This window comes from Puma concolor, chromosome B4, assembly GCF_028749965.1.
Source record: "Puma concolor isolate L17-30 chromosome B4, mPumCon1.1.hap2, whole genome shotgun sequence".
Taxonomy (NCBI): domain Eukaryota; kingdom Metazoa; phylum Chordata; class Mammalia; order Carnivora; family Felidae; genus Puma; species Puma concolor.
In genome coordinates, this window is record NC_141673.1 from 126,732,681 (window position 1) to 126,754,241 (window position 21,561).

The window sequence follows — 21,561 nt, forward strand, 5'->3', positions numbered from 1 at the left end:
AAAAGAAAAAAGAAACAAGATAAAACCCAAGAAAAAAACTTAAAGAAATGGAGATAAGTAATTGACACATACACAACATTCCATCCAAAAACAGCAGAATATGCATTCTCTTCAAGTACACAAGGAACACTCTCCAAGACAGACCACATGCTAGACCACAAAATAAGTGTCAATAAATATAGGAAGATGGTATGAAACCAGAGATCAACTACAAAAAGAAAACTAAACATCTAACTTTATACCTAACGGAACTAGAAAAAGAACAAATAAAACCCAAAGTTAGTAGAAGGAATGAAATAAAAAAGATCAAAACAAAAATAAATGAAAGAGAGACTAAAAAGATAACAAAAAAGATCAATGAAACTAATAGCAGGTTCTTTGAAAAGATAAACAAAACTGACAAACCTTTAGCTAGACTCAATCATATAAAAGGAGAGAAGGTGCAAATAAAAATGGAAATGAAAGAGAAGAAATTACAACTGATACCAAAGAAATACAAAGTATCATAAGATACTACTATGTGCAATTGTATTCCCACAAATTGGACAAACTAGAAGAACTTGATAAACTCCTAGATATATACATTCTTCCAAGACTGGATCATAAGAAATACAAAATCTGAACAGACCAATTAATAGTAAGGAGAAGTAATCAGTAATCAACTCCCCCCCACCAAAAAAAGTTTAGGGTCAGATGACTTCACCAATGAATTCGACCAAACATTCAAAGAAAACTTAAAACCTACTTTTCTCAACTTTTCCAAAAAAATTGAACAGGAAGGAAAGCTCCAAAACTCATTTTATGAGTGTAATATTGCCTCAATACCAAAAGCAGACAAAGATAACACACACACACACACACACACACACACACACACACACACACACACACAATTATAGGCCAATATCCCTCATGAACATAGATGAAAAAATCCTCAATAAAATGTAGCAAACAGAATTCAACAATGCTTTAAAAGGATCATGGCCTTCGGGATTTATTCCAGGGATGCAGGGATGGTTCAATATCTGAGAATCAATTAATGTGATGCACTACACTAACAAAATGAAAATAAAAATAATATCATCTCAAGGGAGACAGAAAAAGCAGTTGACAAAATTCAACATCCATTTATGATAAAATCTCTCAGCCAATTGGGAATAGACAGAATGTACAGTAACATAATAAAGGCATATATTGTGAGCCCACAGCTAACATACTGAATGTGAAAAGTTGAAAGTTTTTCCCTTAAGAACAGGAAAAAGACAAGGATGGCACTTTTGCCACTTTTATTCAACATACTATTGGAAGTCCTAGCCAAAGCAATTAGGTAAGAATAAAAAATAAAAGGCATCTACATTAGAAAGGAATAAGTAAAACTATCAGGATTTGTGATGACATGATTTTACAGACAACCCCAAAGACTCCACCAAAAGAAAAAAAAAATGTTAAAACGAATAAATTGAATAAAGTTGCAGGATACAAATAAATTTAATAAAAAATCTGTTGCCTTTTTATACACTAACAATGAACTATAAGAAAGAGAAATTAAGAAAACAATCGCATTTTCAATTGCATCAAAAAGAATAAAATACCAAGGAATAATTTAACCAAGAAGGTAAAAGAAAATTCTAAGGCACAAATGAGAGAAATTGAAGAAGACACAAATAAAAAGATAGGCCATGCTCATGGATTGGAGAAAGGACAGTCTCTTCAGTAAATGTTGTTAGGAAAACTGCAAGCCACTTACAAAAGAATGAAACAGGGCCACTATCTTATATCATACAGAAAAATTAATTCAAAATAAAGACTTACATATAAGTCTGGAAACCATGAAACTCCTAGAAGAAAATGTTAGCAGTAAGCTCTTTGACAGTGCTCTTGGTAATACTTTTTTGGCTCTGACTCCAAAGGCAATGGCAACAAAAGCAAAAATAAACAAATGGGACATCAAACTAAAAAGCTTCTGCACAGCACAGGAAATTATCAACAAAATGAAAAAGCAACCATACTGAATGGAAAAAGACATTTGAAAATCACATATTCATTAATGGTTTACATATAAACTATATAAAGAATTCATACAGTTCAATAACAAAAAAACAATCTGATTTTAAAATAGGCAGAGGATCTGAATAGAAATTTTTCCAAAAAATACATATAGATGGCCAACAGACACGTAATAAAAGATGCTCAAAATCACCAACCATCAGGGAAATGCAAATTAAAGCCATATGAGATATTACCCGACACCTATCACAATGACTGTTCTCACAAGGACAAGAATAACGAGTGTCTGCGAGGATGTGGAGAGAAGGGAACCCTCATGCACTCTTAGTGGGAAAGTAAATTGTTGCAGCCACTGTGGAAAACAGTATGGAGGTTCTTCAACAAATTAAAAGTAGGACTACCAGATGATACAGCAGTTTCACTTCTGGGTATTTTTCAAAAAAAAATCACAAACACTAACTCAAAAAGATATATGCACCCCCATGTTCACTGCAGCACTATCTACAATGGCCACGATATAGAAATGCCTAGGTGTCTATCAATGGATGAATAAAGAAGATATGGTATGTGTATATATATGTTCCATTGCATGTACACACACACACACACACACACACACACACACACGCACACACACACTCAAATACTATTAAAGCCATAAAAAAAGAATAAAAACTTTCTAGGGGCACCTGGGTGGCTCAGTCGGTTAAACATCTGACTCTTGATTTCGGCTCAGGTCATGACCTCACAGTTCATGAGATCGAGCGCTCCTTCGGGCTCTGCGTTGACAGGGCAGAGCCTACTTGAAATTCTTATTCTCCATCTCTCTCTGCACCCTCCTCCTCTCTCTCAAAAGTAAATAAGATAAACATTCAAAAATTTGTTTCAAAAAAAGAATAAAATCTTCCCATTTATGACAACAGACAACACGGGTGGACCTTGAGGGCATTATGCTAAGTGAAATAAATCAGACACAGACAAATACCATTTGCTCTCACCCATATGTAAATTTAAGAAGCAAAACAAATGAGGGGCGCCTGGGCAGCTCAGTTGGTTGAGCATCGGACTTTGGCTGGGGTCATGATCTCACGGCTAGTGAGTTCCAGCCCCACATTGTGCTCTGTGCTGACAGCTCAGGGTCTGGAACCTGCTTCCGATTCTGTGTCTCCTTCTCTCTGCCCCTCCCCCTCTTGCGCTCTGTCACTCTTTCTCTCCAAAGTAAATAAGCATTTTAAAAAGCCTTGTTTTTTAAAATAAAAAGCAAAACAAATGTACGGACAAAACAAAGCTCAGATACAGAGAATAGATTTGTGGTTGCCAGAAGTAAAGGCAGGGGGTTGGGGGGAGATGGGTGAGGGCACCAAGAGGTTCAAACTTCCAGTTATGAAATTCAGAAATCACAGAAGTGTAATGCACAGCACGGTGACCAGAGTCAATGCAGGTAACTGGGTTTAGGGCAGTGATCATGATGCAATGAACACACACATGCAGTCAAGGTTGTACACCTGAAACTGATAAAAAGTATGTCAATTATACTTCAATAAGAAACTAATAAATGAGTAAATAAATAGAAGCAACCTTTGCCACCAGCTTCGCTACATAACTCTAGCAATAAACATATCAGCTTCTGCTGTTACTGCATCATGTTATAGAAAGTAGAGCAAAATTTGCTCTTTGGGCCTACGGCCTCTTAACGAATCTGTTTTTCACGGATTCATTTGTAACACTTTATCACCTGCTATATGTATCATGACTTGTAGGTCGTGATATTATTCAGACCTATCAGTCTTGATCCCATTATTACCGTCTAGTCTGATTTCTCCAGAATGAGTAAACATAAAATCGAGAAATTGCGCCCAGGCGGCAGTAGGCTACCATCAGGGCCTAGTGAGCGCAGGGACATATGCGCAGGGGAAAGAATCCCATCTGGCACCGGTGTAGGAGTCCTAGTGCTTTGGGGTCTTTGCAATCTCTCTCTGGGACGACTTTACCAATTACTGTCTATTTGTCAACTGTTTGGTCTTTTCTCCTCGCCATGGACTCCTATCAACGTTCAGGCTCTACGTGTCAGGAAGCAGCCCTCACACCATCGTCACCAGCCATTTCCTCTTGTTTTGCTGGCTGGAAATGGACAGCTGCAGCTATTTAGAAGTCCCACGGGTGGAAGCAGAAAATGATAAACATTTAATCAGCAGGTATCGCCGAACGCCCGTTATCATTAGGTTCCTCCCCGCCCACCTCCCCTTCGGGGTGAGTGTCCCCAGCTCCTTCTCCCCAGTGTTTTGCTTGTTGGTTTGTTGACAGAACCAGTTTTTGAAAGCTTTGCAATATTTTGTTTAGTACATGTTCTATATAATCTTTAAATTACATCCCTAACAATGGAGGCATAAATTTCTTTAAAAGATTTAGGCCAACACCCAACCACCCCAATAAAATATCCTGGTTGTTTTGTTTTGTTTTTTTGCTGCTCAACACTGTGACAGCACTAGCTAGGTTAACAAAGAAAATAAAGGCACCTGGGTGGCTCAGTGGGTTGAGAGTTCGACTGTTGATTTCAACTCAGATCATGATCTCACAGTTGGTGGGTTCCAGCCCTGCATCGGGCTCCGCACTGGTGGTGCGGAGCCTGCTTGGAATTCTTTCTCTCTCCCCTCTCTCCCTCTGCCTCTCCCCTGCTTGCTCTCTCTTTCCCTCAAAATAAATACATAGACTTAAAAAAGAAAGGAAAATCCAGAGTATGAGATTTAGAGATGTTTCTGCTGAGAGAAAACATGGGCACAAAGAAAGAAAATACAGGGGCGCCTGGGTGGCTCAGTTGGTTAAAGCATCCAATTTCGGCTCTGGTCACGATCTCACCGTTCCTGAGTTCAAGCCCCACGTCACGCTCTGTGCCGACAGCTCAGAGCTTGGAGCCTGCTTCCGAATCTGTGTCTCCTCTCTCTCTGCCTCCCCCCCCCCCCACCACTCATGCTTGCTCTCTCTCTCTCTCCCCAAAATAAAATAAACATTTAAAAAAGAGAGAGAAAGATCTTTTAAAAAAGAAAGAAAATACATATACACAAATACTTCCAATAAATGAAATATTATTGACAAATTTAAGGTAGGCTGCTCTGAATCCGGATTATACAGGGAAAAACAGTATTTTTTAAACTACCTATTAATTGATTACATATCAAAAGAAAAATAAGTCAAATTCTCTCTTTGTGATACAAACTGTTTAAATTTCTAAACAATGTTTTACTTTCATGCATGATTAATATTTATTGTATAAAATAATCTAACTATTATTAAACTATGATAACCAAGTTTAACATTTATGATTAAATTAAACTATGATAACCAAGTTTAACATTTATGATTAAATTTTCTAGTGATGGGAGGAGAGCGGAAGGAGCAAAACATATTACAGATTTGAAGGTTCTCACCATATCCCAGCTGGGAGAAGATAAAGTCAAATTCCTCGATGCTGTGGATACTGGCTAGATCACCACCTTCCTTCCTACATGCAGTCAAGGCATCTCTTTGGATTTTCTTCTCCTCTCTGTAAATCTTGTAACAGTGGCCTGCATATGGCCACCACTGGCTTGGACAGTTAGCGGGCACATCACTTTCTAGAGAAAAAAGAGTTTGGAAAACATTTAAGAGGGAAGGTTGTTCTCGTTATAACAAAATTTTCCATCATTCTATATAAAAAAAACAGTTCATAGTTATAAGCAACTAAAGGTAATATTTGTTTTTCATCTTTGGCATACATATTCACAAAAGATAAACCAGGTTGGGTTTGCTTTTCAACTAAAAACTATACGAATCCATCTTTCATTTTAAAATAAAACTACAGGTACCTGAGTGGCTCAGTTGGTTAATTGTATGACCTCGGCGCAAGGATCTCATGATTCGCGGGATCGAGCCCCACACCAGGCTTTGCGCTGACAGCTCAGAGCCTGCTTCAGATTCTCTGTCTCCTCCTCTCTCTGACTCTCCCCTACTCACACTGTCTCACTCTCTCTCAAAAATAAACATTTAAAAAATAATAATAAAATAAAATAAAGCTACATGTGAAAACTCTTTTTTTAAAAAATTATACCTACAAAGCCACACTAAGATGCAACAGATCGTTGCATTTTATCGTCAGCAAACCTGTACTAAGCATGTTATGTAAATGTTGGAGGCACAAAAGATTTGACATACAATACGTTCCTTAAAAGATTTCAATTTACTTTGATTTTGTGGACACTAGGGAGCCAATCATTCCTCAGAAGAAGGGCAATACTCAGAAAACAAGCACAAAAACTGGGTGAAAATGGGGAATAGAATGGGTGGGGGCAGGAGGGCCAACAACGAGCCACAGAGACCAACCACAGCAGCGTGAGCTGGCCACCTGTGCCTCTGCCCCAGCCCACTGCCTCTGGCTTGCTCCCACAAGATGGCATGTGATCCTGGGGTGATCACAGGGAATTAGATTCAGAAGTCTTTCAGGCAACACCTGAGTGTGCCACAAGTTGTGTGACCTTGGGCAAGTCACATCACATGAACCAAATTAACCATATATAACCATATTAACCATACTAATATTAAACTACCCATCCTCACTGTGTTCTTCTGAACTACAAAGCATCTGAGATAACGTTCCTATAAACTGCAAATACCACACAATTATTATTTAAGTCAATAGGTCATAGTGGCCAACATCCTAATTATTACTACTAACAGTTACGGCCAAATTTCATAAATCTTGATTTTGCATTGCAAAAAAATGTGCTGTAATAGTCATGAGCTGGGGAAAGTGAAGGGAAAGATGTGTGGGGGCAGAGACTCATGTTATTCATCCTTGTATGCCCTAGAACCGGCATGGGGCCTGCCATACGGCAGGTGTGATGAATGTTGGTCAAGAAAAATAACAGAAGATATATGTGCTACATGGCAGCTTCGCATTACCATTTACACAAACGATTTCAAACTGCAGTTTAGCAATGCACCTTGCTTACAGAGGGACCGGATTACCAAATGAACGTTAATTAGTATATGTGTTTGGTAGTAAATGTTCTCAGATGTGCTACCTTAGTAAATGTTCAATACAGTGAATGTTTGTTATTCATTTCATGAATCCCTTAAAGCCATTTTTCCTTAAAGACTGGGACTGTCTGCCACATCTTTGTTTGAGTCCAAGATTCAGTTTACAGTAGTCATTTAAGTAAACGGTCACCCACGATGACTACATCACTGTAACAGTAAAAAATGCACATACTTAAAAATGCTAGCCCCTCAATACAATTGAGATATTGCACTGTCACGTTACAAAAAAAAAAGAAAGAAAAGGAAAGGAAGGAAGAGAAAGAGAAAGAAAGAAAGAAAGAAAGAAAGAAAGAAAGAAAGAAAGAAGGAAAGAAAGAAGGAAAGAAAGAAAAAAACTTAGTATAACTCTGGAGCCCTCTGGTGGGATATTTTGATTTTGCTACCTAGGAAGCTGAAAATGCAGCAAATGCTGAGGACCTCAAAAACTGAACGGATAACCTTAAAAAATATCTTAAAACATGAAGATAACCAATGAAAAGGAGTTCCATGGGACAGCCACAAAAGATCACCCATTCCTGTAGAGCGACACCGTCCAACAGAGATATAATGTAAGCCACAAATGAGAGCCACATACATAGTTTTAGATTTGCTAGTAGCCACGTTAAATAAAAGTAAATAGAAATGGGGAAATTTAATGTTAATAATATATTTTATTTAACGCAAAATATTTTCATTTCAACGTGTAATCGATAAAAAATAAATAATGAGATATTTTATGTTTTTGCATGCTAAGTCTTGGAAATGCAGTATGTATTTTACACTTAGGGCACATCTCAATTCAAACTAGCCAGGCTTCATGCTCTCAATGACCACTTGTGGTTAAGTGGCTACCGAACGGGGCAGTTCAGGTTTAGAGACCCAGGATTTGTGAACAAACAGGGTAGCATTGGAAGGACCAATGAGGTACAAGGTAGAACTCTTGCCCAAGAGGGTCACCAATCATGGGTACTGTGTCATTTTCACTCTCATATGCTTTTCCAAGCTCTGGTTTATTTGAATTTATAGATAAGACAGAACGGTTAACCCAGGAAATACAGAGAAATTCAAAAACTAATGTCAAAGTGAACATTAGCAGGTGAAACAAGGCAGGTATTGTAGAGAGATAAGAATAACTTACTGAAGGCTTGACAGTATGAATGAATTTTCACAGAAAGAACAGGTATTAATATTTCCCCTTACAGATGAGGAACCTACAACTGGGGAGTTAAGAACAAGGCTAAATTCCAGAATTCTGCTTCCTGTACCAGGGAAGCATCAAACAACTATTCTCCTTTTCCCCAAAGTGGCAATTCCAAATCTTCTGAAGAACTGTATGAGCTTTTCCAAGAAGAAAGAATCATACTATTTCTCCTATGGGAGGAAGAGACGATATGAAGTACAAAGGTGACTGAGGTCTCCTGGACAATGCCTGCAGTCAAAATGGTGCCTCTGTAAATATCAAACCCAAGAACCATGATCCTTCTCTGGAGATCTCGACCATATCTCTATCTATTAAAATTGCAAACACACCCACTCTCTGATCCAGCAACTCCACTGCGAGGAATGATCACATGCGTGAAATGGCACGTGTAAAAAGTCAGTCAGTCTAAGATTGTTTGTAATAATAAAAAGTTGGAAGTAAATTGAAGGTCCATTAATAGGTGACTGGTGAAAAAGTCTACATGGTCTCTCTCTGCAATGGCTATGGTGCAGCCATAGAAACAAAGAGGCTATTTGTGTATCATATGGAAAGATGTCCAAAATTTTTAAGTGAAAAAAAGTCGAGAATATACGTACAGTATGCTTCCTTTTGCATAAAACAGAAAAAAAAATTATCAGCATATTTTTTATATATTTATTGAGTAACCAGGTGAGGATAAACACCCAGGAACAGTTCTTTACCAGGGAGGAGAAATGGGTGTTAGAGGTAAGAGGTGGAAGGAAAATACTATTATTTTCTATCATTTTGTGCCTTTTGACTTTACAGCCAGGCAATGAAATTGATTTTAAAAGTCCAGGAGAAAAGTCAAGAATGCCACACTGTCCAGTTTCTCCAGCAGGATCCAGCCAGCCATCCAGCCAGCCATCCAGCCCTTTAGAGCATTAAGTGTCTCTCCAAAAACAGCTAATAGTGAAAAAAGTGTAGATTGTTTGCTTTTCGTCAAGGCAAAAATGCCTTCGTAATTTAATTCTTCTATAAAAGTATAAGAGAGCGCATAATTGGATTCTTTTCCCAGAGTCTATCCTAAATCTAAAAGTAAGTTAGTACTTTTGGGATGTTGTATCCCATTTCTGTGAAGACTTCCATCTGAGATGCTAAACTTACAGCATTAGAGCCTATACGGTGCCTTAAACAGTGAGAATATAATAAAAACATCCCTTTCAGATATTTATTTCCTTGCTTGGATTCCAGTTTTGTCACATGTGCAAGTTTTATATATCCTCTTAATATCCTTTTCCTCATCTAGAATGTGTGAATAATCATGCCTACCTCACAGGGCTGCTGTGAGGACAGAATTCTGGTTTCTGTTCTTTCAAAGGCTTTGTGCATGCCCGAACACCACAGCACACTCCGGAAATGTTACTGCCCATCACCAGTAACCAACAAAAAGAAATTCTGTAGGAACATCATTATATTTACTCCATAAGTTATCAACAAAACCTCTCATTTCACGCAGTTACGTAAGCTATGATTTTCTTCTTTCAGTGATAATATTTTATATACTTCAGATCAAATGGATCACTCACCAGAGGGAATCACAAAAGAATTCAAAGTTGTGTTGCCTTTTTTGCAAATATAGCCTAGCTTCTGAACACATTCCAGATTTTCCCATTTAGCATTTTTCCCAGGATTTAATGACACACAGCTTTTTCCAGGTTCTGTCGATGGACTTCCTTTGGAGAAAAGGAAAAATCACAGCGGGATTATCATAGGTAATACAAGTAAATAGCCCCCCAAAACCTCACGTCTTCATCCTTGGGATTTAATGGATCTCCATTCTGTCATCTGCTGCAAATTCACCAAGAAAGCTTTTACTGACTGACTGCAGAGCAAAAGACATGTTGCATGTCTATTTCTTTACTTGTTGTTGGACCATTTCAATGTCTAAAATGTTGATTATACACGCTTGCTTCTCTGAAATAACTTTTTCCCCCCCAGAATTTCAACAAGAAAAGCTACGGCTTATAATCCTGAACAGCCTTCACACTGGGTTTGGTTATGTATAACAGAGAGGTACCGAACAAAATACAAGAGACGTGATGCTCTAAAACAGCCATATTTAAAAAAGGTGGACACCTACCTACCAAACAGCTAAGTAAGGCTAACTGTGAAGAGAAAACCAGAGAATTTCTGAACAAGGGAAAACTTTCTCCAACTACGGAGAGGAGACAGAGAGGACGACAGTGAAGAGGAGAAAGACAAGAGGAGGAAAGCTTGGGAAGCAACATGACACAGGAAACGCCAATCAAGTAAACGCGAAACTAAGATTGTTTCTCAAGATTTTCAACCCAGTCTACCGAAGAGTTTTAGCTGCTAACCCCTCATCCCCTATCTTACTGAAAACTGATAAAAGAACCAGATAAGGTCAACGTCGGGAAGGCAACGGATACAGGCAATGATACCCACATCTCTTGTGCGTTTTTGCTCGTTCATGTAGGATTTTAAAACCAGTACTCTGAACTAGTTCTGTCTCACACCTGAAGCCAAGGTGATGAGCCACAATTTATTAATGACTCTGCTTTGCGACCTGCGACATGTATATAACCCGGACCTGGACCTCACTTTCCCTTCCTGCAAGATGAGAATCACATCACCTGCTCCGTAAAGCTTTTCTCAGAAATTTTTAGAAGTAGTGAAATAGCACACAAAGCGAACCACTGTTAGTGATAAGGACTTTAATACAGCAATTAATTGTCTGTAAATGGCTGCCATGGTTATGTGTCGCTTGATCAAAATTTTATGCAATGACCATTGCTGATATTCCACAAGGTTTCTAATTTTAGTTGGAAGAAACTCTCCTATTATTTCAGAAGGTGATTTGATCTTGTGGCTACTACTTCTCAGGAATTTGGTGTAATTTCTTTTCCTTTCTCATTAATATTCCAGTTTCATCCTTCACTTTCACTGAAGTTATACCCCCTCTTTTCTCACTGAATTCTGGGAATGCAAGTGCAATGCAAATTAAATATTACAGTCATCACTCCAAAACTGTAAGGTAAATAAAGTGACTTGCCCAACATACAATAACTAAGCAACAAAGAGTAAACTCTATTTCCTGAAAAAAAAAAAAAATGATCGTTATTGATTGATCTGATTGAGCCCAACTGCCATTCTCCCATTTAATTGGACTTTAATCCTCACCCACAAAACTGACATCTGATATTGCCTTACAATGTTGATTTCCCATGTTGTAGAGGCAAATAGAGACGACTCTAGCGACAGTCCCATAACTATGCATGGAAGGAACGCACTGGAAATGGAATTTCAGAGTTAAAAGCAAATCAATTTAAACCAATGATTAGTTGGTTAGTTCTGAGCATTTTCTGTCCTCCAAAAAATTAGAACGCTGTTAAAGTCTTGATCATCACCCAAGTGTGTTTGTGTGTGTGTGTGTGTGCGCACGTGTGTGTGTGTTTAACAATTAAACTAAAAATTGCCAACAAAAGTGCTAATAAATTATTGTGCTAGTATAGAATATCATCATCTGTGGCTGAAATATTGTTTTAATCCAACTCTATTAGATTAACAACAGGAGAAAATGATGTTAATGTAGACCTTAAGGTCATTATGACAATGACAGATATGCTGCAAATATCTCAAGGCTCACAGTGAGAAATTGTCCAGCCCCAAATAATTTATATTTGCTTAATTTCATACTTTTTGTGTGTATAAATATAAATACGTATAAAAACTTTGAATGCACTATATAGCATTACATAGTATATATATCTCATAAGTATACATTTTATACATATGCACTTTCAATTGGAACACTGTAAAATTCAAAAATTTGATTTTGAATATAATACCTAGCAAATCAAGGATACTCAGAAAATATATACTTTCACAGAATCCTGTATTGATTTGTGTGATTATCCTCTCAGACAAATCCCTATCCTGGGAAGCAGGTATAACCGTAAGGTTTTAGTATCCACAAATCACATTGGCAGATTTCAAAGCAACATGAGAAATGGTCTAAATTTGGTAGTCTCCCAATTCCTTTCTTTGAGCTCTATATGTGAGATGAAGAAGATCTCCATGGTATCCAGATAAATTGAATTTAGATGAGTTTATCCACAGGCAAGCTGAACTCTACCTGGTAACCAGTTCAAATACCGGAATGGACTCCCACCACTCCACTGCCAGCCACTGTTGAAACTCAGGCTGTTAAGTCCAATCCAGAGGCCGGAAGTCAAGGAACTGGTTAATCCTATAGAATGAAAGCAAAAACAAAAACCAGACTGACATTTGGAAAAGACAATGAAATCAAATGCACAATTAAGCACTTGACTCAAAATGTATTTGAAGGAAGTCATAAAAAACCATGCCTAACATTTCTCCTTTGATTCTCCTAACAACCTGAGGTAAGCACAGCTACTGTCTCCATTGGCAGATACAGAAATGGAGGTGAGAGTGTAAGATTCTTAGTAAGATCTATTAAGATTCCTGCTGAACTTCTAGCCCAGATCTGACCAGGCTTCAACCCACCGTCTTGAAAACGCCTATACGCCAGTATGAATGTGCTTTTCATTTCTCTATCATCAAACATTAACATTTTTACTTCATTTTAGAGCACAAGGCTTATTTTGGATAAAATTCAGAGTTTTCTACCATAAAAATGTTTTTTTTAATGTTTGTTTAGTTTTTAGAGAAAGAGAGAGACAGTGTGAGCAGGGGAGGGGCAGAGAGAGAAGGAGACATGGAACCCAATTCAGGCTCCAGGCTCTGAACTGTCAGCACAGAGCCAGGCGCAAGGATTGAACTCACGGACCATGAGATCTCGACCTGAGCTGGAAGTCGAACGCTCAACCAACTCAACCAGGCTCAACCAACTGAGCCACCCAGGCCCCCTCTACCATAAAAATGTTTAATAAACATTTCAATTTACCAGTCTCATAAATTATTACCTAGTCTTACATTCCAGGACTTATTCTAAGAATTTCATTTCATGACATTTTTAAAACTCACTTTTTCTTTTCATTCAGATTTTGCTTAAATTCTAAGCACAAAATCTTTGGCTAACAGGAACAACGCTTTGCTTAGGCACTTCACGAATCATAATTACATTGCTTCGAACTCTGTGCCAGGCCTGATCTGGGATTAAAAAAACAAGCCACAAGGACCTCAGCCCTCCAGCGTCAAATACTCTCATCTGTCACTACCTGAACGTTTTTAAAAACCACAGTTCTCTGTTCTGTCTATATTCCTTTTAGTTCGTTGAAGAGTTCATCAAACACAAAACTGTCCTTTAATAAAATACCAAACTCAGGTGGGTATTCTTGTCAATGGGGAGAATTACCACTTACTCTATTTAGAGCGCTGTACTTGTTCATTCAATCCTCACAAACCATGATAGTGTCTCATGACACCAAAGCCCAGACTCTCCAGTTCTGATGTAACCAGCTGAGCTCTCTGAAAGTCGCTACCATTTTCCCCAATTTTTCATTAGCTTAATATAGGCACACATTCGTGTGACCAATTCAAGTGAATGGAAGTTACAGCGACTCCGTGGCAAATAATCATATCTCACATTTATTACACCCACTTCCCTAAGAGTGCAAATGGCTGTCTTAGAGGTCATGTGACCTGAACATTGCACTCAGTTGACTTAGCATCTGGTGGAGAGGTACTTGCAAAAGGAGGTGAAAATACCCACTTGAGGACATTGATTAGGTTGTGATTAGGTGGACTGGGGCTTAACAAACCGAACTGAATTCAATACTGGAGTTACTTACTGAAAAGTAAACCCTATTGTGTGATTTCTTTAAATAAATAAGAAAATAACAGCGGGATGAAATTAAACTCTGGAATGTAAAAATCAGTGAAGATTAATGCAGATTCACTCATTTATATCAAGCGTTCTGGAAACAAAGTTTGAGTTAGCACAGCTCTTGTATGCTGGTACTTTATGTACCTTGGGAGGTATCTAGCCCAATTCCTTCATTTTACAGAGGAAGAACATAGAGACGGAGAGATTAAGACACGCAGGGAGGATTAGTGGATCAGGATTGGAACCTAGGGTTCAGTGTGGTTTCTCCAGTGGATTCAATTCCTGTTTAAATTAAACTTACCTCTGAGTTACTACCCCTTCTAGATATATTACCCTTTCTAGATAACTCTAAATGTTAGGACACCTTTAAATACACAATAATGACCTAGACAGATATTTCTGATACATGTCCTTCCTTCCCAAACAACAGCCCATGCCAGAACTCACTCTCGTCACCTGCGAAGACTCAACTTTTGGTTCTCCAAAGTTGAAAGCTTACCAAAAACTAGAAATGTTTACTGTAAACTATACCAAGGAGACGACATTATCAAAAGGGGAAGTCTTTATATTTCTTTAGTCTTAAATCTCTGGGATGAGTGGCACCAAATATGACTGCTTTCACTTAAAACATAATAATAAAGCGAGAAAAATTTACTCATATTAAGTCAATTTTATAATTAGTCATCTTATCAATGGCTTCCTTTTAGTTTAGTAATTATGTTTTGTGTATAGTAAAAATACAGTTATTAAAACTATTTTGAGTACCATATGATTGCTTAGATCACTTTAGGGTAAGTTAAAGAAACCAACTAAAAAATAGTGTCCTACCTCATTTACATAACAGGTCACTTATAATGTGTCAAGAGGAAATACTCATCTACCAGACTGTGCCTTAGAAATGTCCTTCTAGGGGCGCCTGGGTGGCTCGGTCGGTTAAGCGTCCGACTTCGGCTCAGGTCATGATCTCACGGTCCATGAGTTCGAGCCCCGCATCGGGCTCTGTGCTGATGGCTCAGAGCCTGGAGCCTGTTTCCGATTCTGTGTGTGTCTCTCTCTCTCTCTAACCCTCCCCGTTCATGCTCTGTCTCTCTGTGTCTCAAAAATAAATAAATGTTAAAAAAAAAAATTAAAAAAAAAAAAAAGAAATGTCCTTCTAGGGTTGGATACTACATTATATGTTAATGATCACTCCATAAAATACTATTGAACCCTGAATGGCTTTTTTCATACATCATTTACAATTGCAGTGACTTGAATAATAATTCTCTCTGTACCTACAGAGGCGTATGCTAGAGGAAAAGATGCCAAAAGTAGCATTTCACAAATGTTAAAGACAGCTATTTCCCGAAGTCAAATCCTCTGGCGTTGTAAACAATTTATTAGTTAAGAATATAAGCATATGTAACTTTTCAAAACTGTAAAGAATTCACTGCCTATAGGAAAAAGTAAAGTAGATTTTCATCTGACATTGCTGTGTTTGGCATACTGAGAAAAGATGATAGCTTCTTCAGGGAATTATCTATCCTCTGACGTCCCGCACCTGCTGTAGGTACTGGTAGGCTTATTTTCAAGAGCAAAATTCATAAATACCTCTCAAACCAGGGCCTAACATGTAACAAGTGCCCAATAACTGTAAGCTATCTGACTATTATTTTAACTCCTTATTGAATCAGGATCGGCAAGAAGTGTGTTCAGAAACAAAATTCAAATTTTGTGTTAAGTAGGTCACTTAAAGAAGATGGTCGTCATCCACAGATTTCTTTCTCGAATGTGCTTTTGTAATTCCATAGAGAGACCAAGGCTTCGCTAGCGTTACTACACAGAGGATCACTTCCGCACGCTGAACGTTTCAATTCTTGATTTTTCTGCACACTAGTCTGAAACGGTTATACGCCTGCTTTTGCGCTTAGGTATAATAGATGATGTGTTCGTGTCCAATGTTACACTTTGTTTTCGTCTTTTCTGTATCATGGTCCAATTCTTTTTCCAGCCAGCCCCCAAAACAATCAGGGTAATGAGCCAGCTTTCAGTTCCTACATCTTATTTCGGTTCTGCAAATCTTAACCCTGCACATATGTGGTTAGAACTCTGGTTCGGGCATTGAGGATTACATAGCATCCCAGCATTTTGGGGATAGAGACGGAAGTGAGGATATAATGCAATGTGTGTGGGTGATGTAAGAAGGTGCCACCGGGCAGAGCGGTAAACCCTGCAGGCAAAGGGAAATCAGACTGTTAGTTTAGGTTAAGTTCACTGAAACAGGGAGCTGTTCACACCTAAATTAGGATTCTCTGTAGTGCTTTGGGGACCACCAGAGCCTTGCTCACTTTGTGAGAAGGACCCGGGCAGAGTGAAATGGAAAGACAGTACCTGGTTCCAATGCAACTATTTTCTGAACAGGAGGCACTGGGCAAGTTTCAACCTTCTCCCCCCTAGTCTGTTATTTCATCTATAAAGCGGAGACAATAATATTCATTTAGGAGGTAGGCGTGAGGTTTAGAAACAAAGCCCAGCATCTGGCACACAGGAGCCGATCAATAAATGACAGCTAATTGGATCTGAGCGTCATAAAAATGACTTGGACTGTTTTGTTTTGTTTTGAATGTTTATTTACTTTTGAGAGAGACAGAGACAGAATGCAAGTGGGTTAGGGGCAGAGAGAGAGAGCGAGACACAGACTTGGAGGCAGGTTCCAGGCTCTGAGCCGTCAGCACAGAGCCCAACGCGGGGCTCGAACCTACAAACCATGAGATCATGACCTGAGCTGAAGTCGGCCGCTCAACCGACTGAGCCACCCAGGCGCCCCTACTTAGACTGTTTTTTTAAAAAAATATATATTTACTGCTCACAATCCTCACATAGAATAAGCCTTAAGAGTGTAACTATTTGTGGGTATTTTTGTTTTGTTTTGTTTAGTTTTTAGTGACCTGTTGCCCCAAATAGATCACAGTCCTTCACTCACACCGTTGTTTTCCAGATTCTTCCCCCAATACATCCCAATAAATCCTGAATGTCGTGAATATCTTCCCTCCAGAAAACAAAATGCTGTTTATTTCATGAACTCCCCTTCAGACTTTTTCCCCCCAATCCATGATATTTTTGACTTAAAGAAAAGCAGGAAATACTCCAAATTTCATTGGAGAAGTCATTCTTAATCCAGATTTCAGTTAAAATTTGCTGACTAAAATTCCGGAGGCTTGGATAAGATTCAAACAAGTATCTGAGGTGAACTGAGCCTCTGAATCTCTTCAGGCTTGTTGGCTCTCCTGAGGGACACAATAATAGCTCTGGCTGATTAGGAAAGCATTTCCTGCCACAGCTGCTGTCCCTCCCGCCAGCATTACCCCTTTCCTCTAGGCAGCTGGGGAAGGCAGTGAAAAAGTAACCTGTGTTCAGTCCCTTGGCTTCCAGAAAGCCAAAAATCCAGTAAAACTCAGATGAGTCAAGATAATACAACCCACAGATTCCCCTAAAAAAAAAAAAAAAAAAAAAGCCAATTGAAACCATTTCAACTTCTGTGTAAAGTTGTTATTTTAATTCCAGAATACCTCACCCAATTTTCCTCACAAGTGCCTTCCTTAATCCCATCACCTATTTCACCCATCCCCCACCCGCCTCCCCGCGGGTAACCATCATCATTGTGTTCTCCATGGTTAAGAGTCTCTCTTTGGTTTCTCTCTCTCTCTCTTTTCCCCTTTGCTCTTTTGTTTTGTTTCTTAAATTCCACATACAAGTTCAATCATACGGTATTTGTCTTTCTCTCACTGACTCAGAAACCATTTCAACTCTGAGAGAGTTCTTCTCTCACCCACACCAGTGTGCACAGATAACACCAGGGTTGTCTTAAATCATCCCTTCTCTCCCTGGATCATCTACGTGAAATTAGTTGTGTCTCTTTCTGGGCTTTCTGCCCTTAATTTTATGCATGGGTGTAAGTATTAATCACTCTGATACTATGTCTCAACACGGGGAAGGCCCCCCAAACCAACACAAAACCGAATAACAGAGCAGACTGAGGCACGATTCCTTCTCTGAGCTTCTAAATACACAGTGAGGTCAGATTGCTTTCCTGTTGTCAGTCTCGTGAATATGCCCCAGAATCAGCTGGATGGTTGATAATATGCCGATTCCTGGGCCCCACCTACTGATCCAGCATCTCTGGAGTTTGTGCCCACACGTTTTTGTTTTAACAAAGTTCCCCGGTGATTTAAGCAACTTCACATTTAAGAACCACCGAACTTACGGTCTCCTTGCCGTAAGCTGACCGCCCATCCAAGCACGAGGCTGGATTTCTAGATAATTATTTTTTTTGTGTGCTGCACCATCATTTGTCAGTCACCAGACATTCATTGAGACTCTCTTCCTTGGAAGGTTCTGTGTGAATCTCTTTGGGGTTTGGGGGGCATAAATATTCATGAGACATTCCTCATATCAGCCATTTGCTCGTATAATCCATTCTCCACATAGCACTCAGTTTGCTTTCTTCGTGGCACTTCTGTGGCACGTGTATTTATCTGTTGTTTATGTCTGTTTTCCCCACTGGACTTTAAGCTCCATGTAGAGAGGACATGACTGGCTTCGATCACCATTGTGTCCCTATGACCTAGCATAATACCTCACACACAGATACCAGCCCCCTTGTTGAATAAATGAATGAAAAATAACAAATAAATGTATTTCTAATCTTGTAGGGGAAGTGGGACATATAGGTAAGTAGCTATTATAAAAGCAGTAAACAGGGGCACCTGGGTGGCTCAGTTGGTTAAGCGTCCAACTCTTGGTATGGGCTCAGGTCATGATCTCACAGTTTGTGGGTGTGAGCCCCGAGTTGGGCTCTGAGGTGACAACACGGAGCCTGCTGGGATTCTCTCTCTCCCCCTCTCTCTTTCTCTGCACCTCCCCGATGTGTGTGCACATGCTCGCTCTCTCACTCCCTCAAAATAAATGAATAAACTTTAAAAAATAAATAAAAGCACTAAACAAATAAGGGAAATGCAGATGGAAATGGATAAGATTGCATTTCAGCTGTATAAAATTTTGGCAATTCCAGGTACGAGAAATGGCATGAGATTTAAAGATGTGGTGGTAAGAAAGTACGAGATAAAGATGAGGAACTCAGAGGCTCTTGGGTGGCTAAGTCGGTTAAAGCATCCCACTTCGGCTCAGGTCAGGATCTCACGGTTCATGAGTTCGAGCCCCGTGTCAGGCTCTGTGCTGACAGCTCAGAGCCTGGAGCCTGCTTCAGATTCTGTGTTTCCCTCTCTGTCTGCCCCTCCCTGCTCCCACTCTGTCTCTCTCTCAAAAATAAATAAACAATAAAAAAAACCCACAAAACTTAAAAAAAAAAAAAAAGATGAGAAACCCAAACCCTTCTGTCGAGACTGCAAAATGCATCTGTCGGGGGCAGATGACAGCCTTTGAATGCCAGGCAAAGGTATTTTGTTAATTACTTGGTAGAAAATAAGAAGTCACTAAGGGCTTTTCGAACACAGGAGTCATAGGCTCAGGGATATATTAATCCGGTAGCAAAGAAAAGGGGACCTGGAGGGAGGGGATTCTGGAACAGGGGATTGAGGATGCTTATCCTCCCCACTCCTTTCTGCTCCTAATCTCTCTCTGTTCCCCAAGTGTGGGTCTCAGAAGCTAGAACAAATACTTTCATCTCAAGCAAACATCGGCTCTTTTCATCTTCATAATCCTACAAGAACAAATGCTTCAAAAGCAAACACCTTGAGGAAAGAATGCCAATAAGGCCTGAAAACCAGTACGGTCAGGGAGTTTGAGAGACAGGAAGCAAAAAGGACGCAGGGTTTCAGAGCAGCTCTTGACTGGTCCCTGCTTGTGGCGGGAGCGTTTACTTCATTTTATCCTTTTGAATGCCATGATGCTGACAGAAAACCTTGGGCTTCAGGTTGGACCTGGAACGTTTGACCAGCATAGCAGCTCTACTGTGTCCAAGAACATCCCCTAGCGACGGAGACGTCTTCTACTCTGAACCCAGATTAACTCTCGGAATCCTTCTCAACGCAGGTTCTAGAGAGACTGTCGCAACGGATGGAAGAGGGTTGGCTGAGGAGACAAAAGCCATTTGCCATCCCAGGGGCCAGTGGGTCATACCCTGGGATGGCACCTGTTCAGGACTGACTCCATCATGATGTCCGTCTATAATCCCCTATGCTGGCTGCTCTTAGGCTCCAGCGGATAGAAGTGGAACCATCATGAACTTACTTACAACTTCCTTTTCTTTTCCTGCCATTACCTGTCAGGTACGTTTGCTCGTGGATTTCTGTGATACTCAGGAGCTCGGCACTTTGTTGTTGGCAGCTCCTCCTTGCCTGATGCCAAGTTAAAGCCGATTTGGAGTTTATCTGGTAGGAAATGCCAGTCAACGGGTCTTTGTTCCATAAGCTTTCACTGCCCTCAACTGTAAAAGAAGTCAAATGGAATTGGCTGCATTAGGCGGAGAAAAGACTTTCAGGGAACAATGTTTTGTACACAATTCTAATAGTAGCATTATTTCCTGCAGCTTATTTCTTTTCCTTTCTTCCCTTTTCATTAAAGTGCCTATGAGATTTTCTTCACTCCCTGAATGAAGAGGGGAGTTTTCAAAAGATGAGCCACATCCAATTTTTGTCATATGCCTAAGCAAGGAAAGAGAGGCATCATCTCCCTACTTGTCCGTCAGGAGGTTTGGGATCAGGTGAGTTGGGGAGTGGGGCAATTGCAAATACTAAGCAAGAATAGAGATGCCGGTCCGCGCTCCTTAATCTAGAAAAAAAAACATATAAGGAAAAAATATATATATGTCTTTTCTCAGCAAGTGGATATTCTGCCTGCACGTCCTAGTTGGGTCTTTTTAGACCAAAGTCACAGGCATTAGAAGGCAAAGTCATGGATGCCACCGCCAGGCTGACCTGGACGTGCATTCAGACAATGTCACCTCACTAGTGGTTTGTCCTTAAATTGCAAACCCCTCAAGTCTCATTTTCCTATCTCTAGGATATATTAAATCGAGGCAGCTCCAGGCAATAATAGATGCAGATTGTTAATTTTTCTTCCTTCAGGGCAAAAAATAATACTTGTAGCTTATTTTTTCCTTTGTTATTTTATGATTCCCAATATACTCTATAAACTTAGTTATACCTTATGAAAGGTCAATAGTAGAGATAAATATTGTTTACAGTGTGTTACATATAAGATGTTGGGGAAATTAGTCAACAAATGAAATATTTCTGTGTGCTTCATATTATGGAACTTTCCCTCTTGTCTTTTTAATAATACAAATTTCTACCTACAAATCATAGGCAGTAATAATTTCTTCACTTGTTTGTAAGAAAGAGAAGGAATTATGTAACTTCTCAAATTTTCTAAGAGGTGTTCAACCTGCCACGACGTCGGCCAGTTTCCAATAAGCATGTAGCCCTATGCTGCCATGAATCTTTGTATGTGACAAGGAAGTGACCTTTTTCATACGCATACCACAGAGTATGACATGAAACTTGGGGTTCCT

The 21,561-nt window shown here is 39.4% G+C and overlaps 1 protein-coding gene across 1 annotated transcript in view; it reads right to left on the reverse strand.

Moving 5' to 3' along the window:
- MRC1 (mannose receptor C-type 1) overlaps positions 1-21,561 on the reverse strand; it is a 100,191-nt gene that overhangs the window by 57,020 nt on the left and 21,610 nt on the right. Inside the window, exons 4-7 of the mRNA XM_025930988.2 lie at positions 20,311-20,475; positions 12,378-12,491; positions 9,808-9,954; positions 5,433-5,618 (exon numbers count right to left, since the gene is read on the reverse strand). Of these exons, the coding sequence (XP_025786773.2) occupies positions 5,433-5,618; positions 9,808-9,954; positions 12,378-12,491; positions 20,311-20,475 (612 nt within the window). The remainder of the gene's footprint in view (positions 1-5,432; positions 5,619-9,807; positions 9,955-12,377; positions 12,492-20,310; positions 20,476-21,561) is intronic.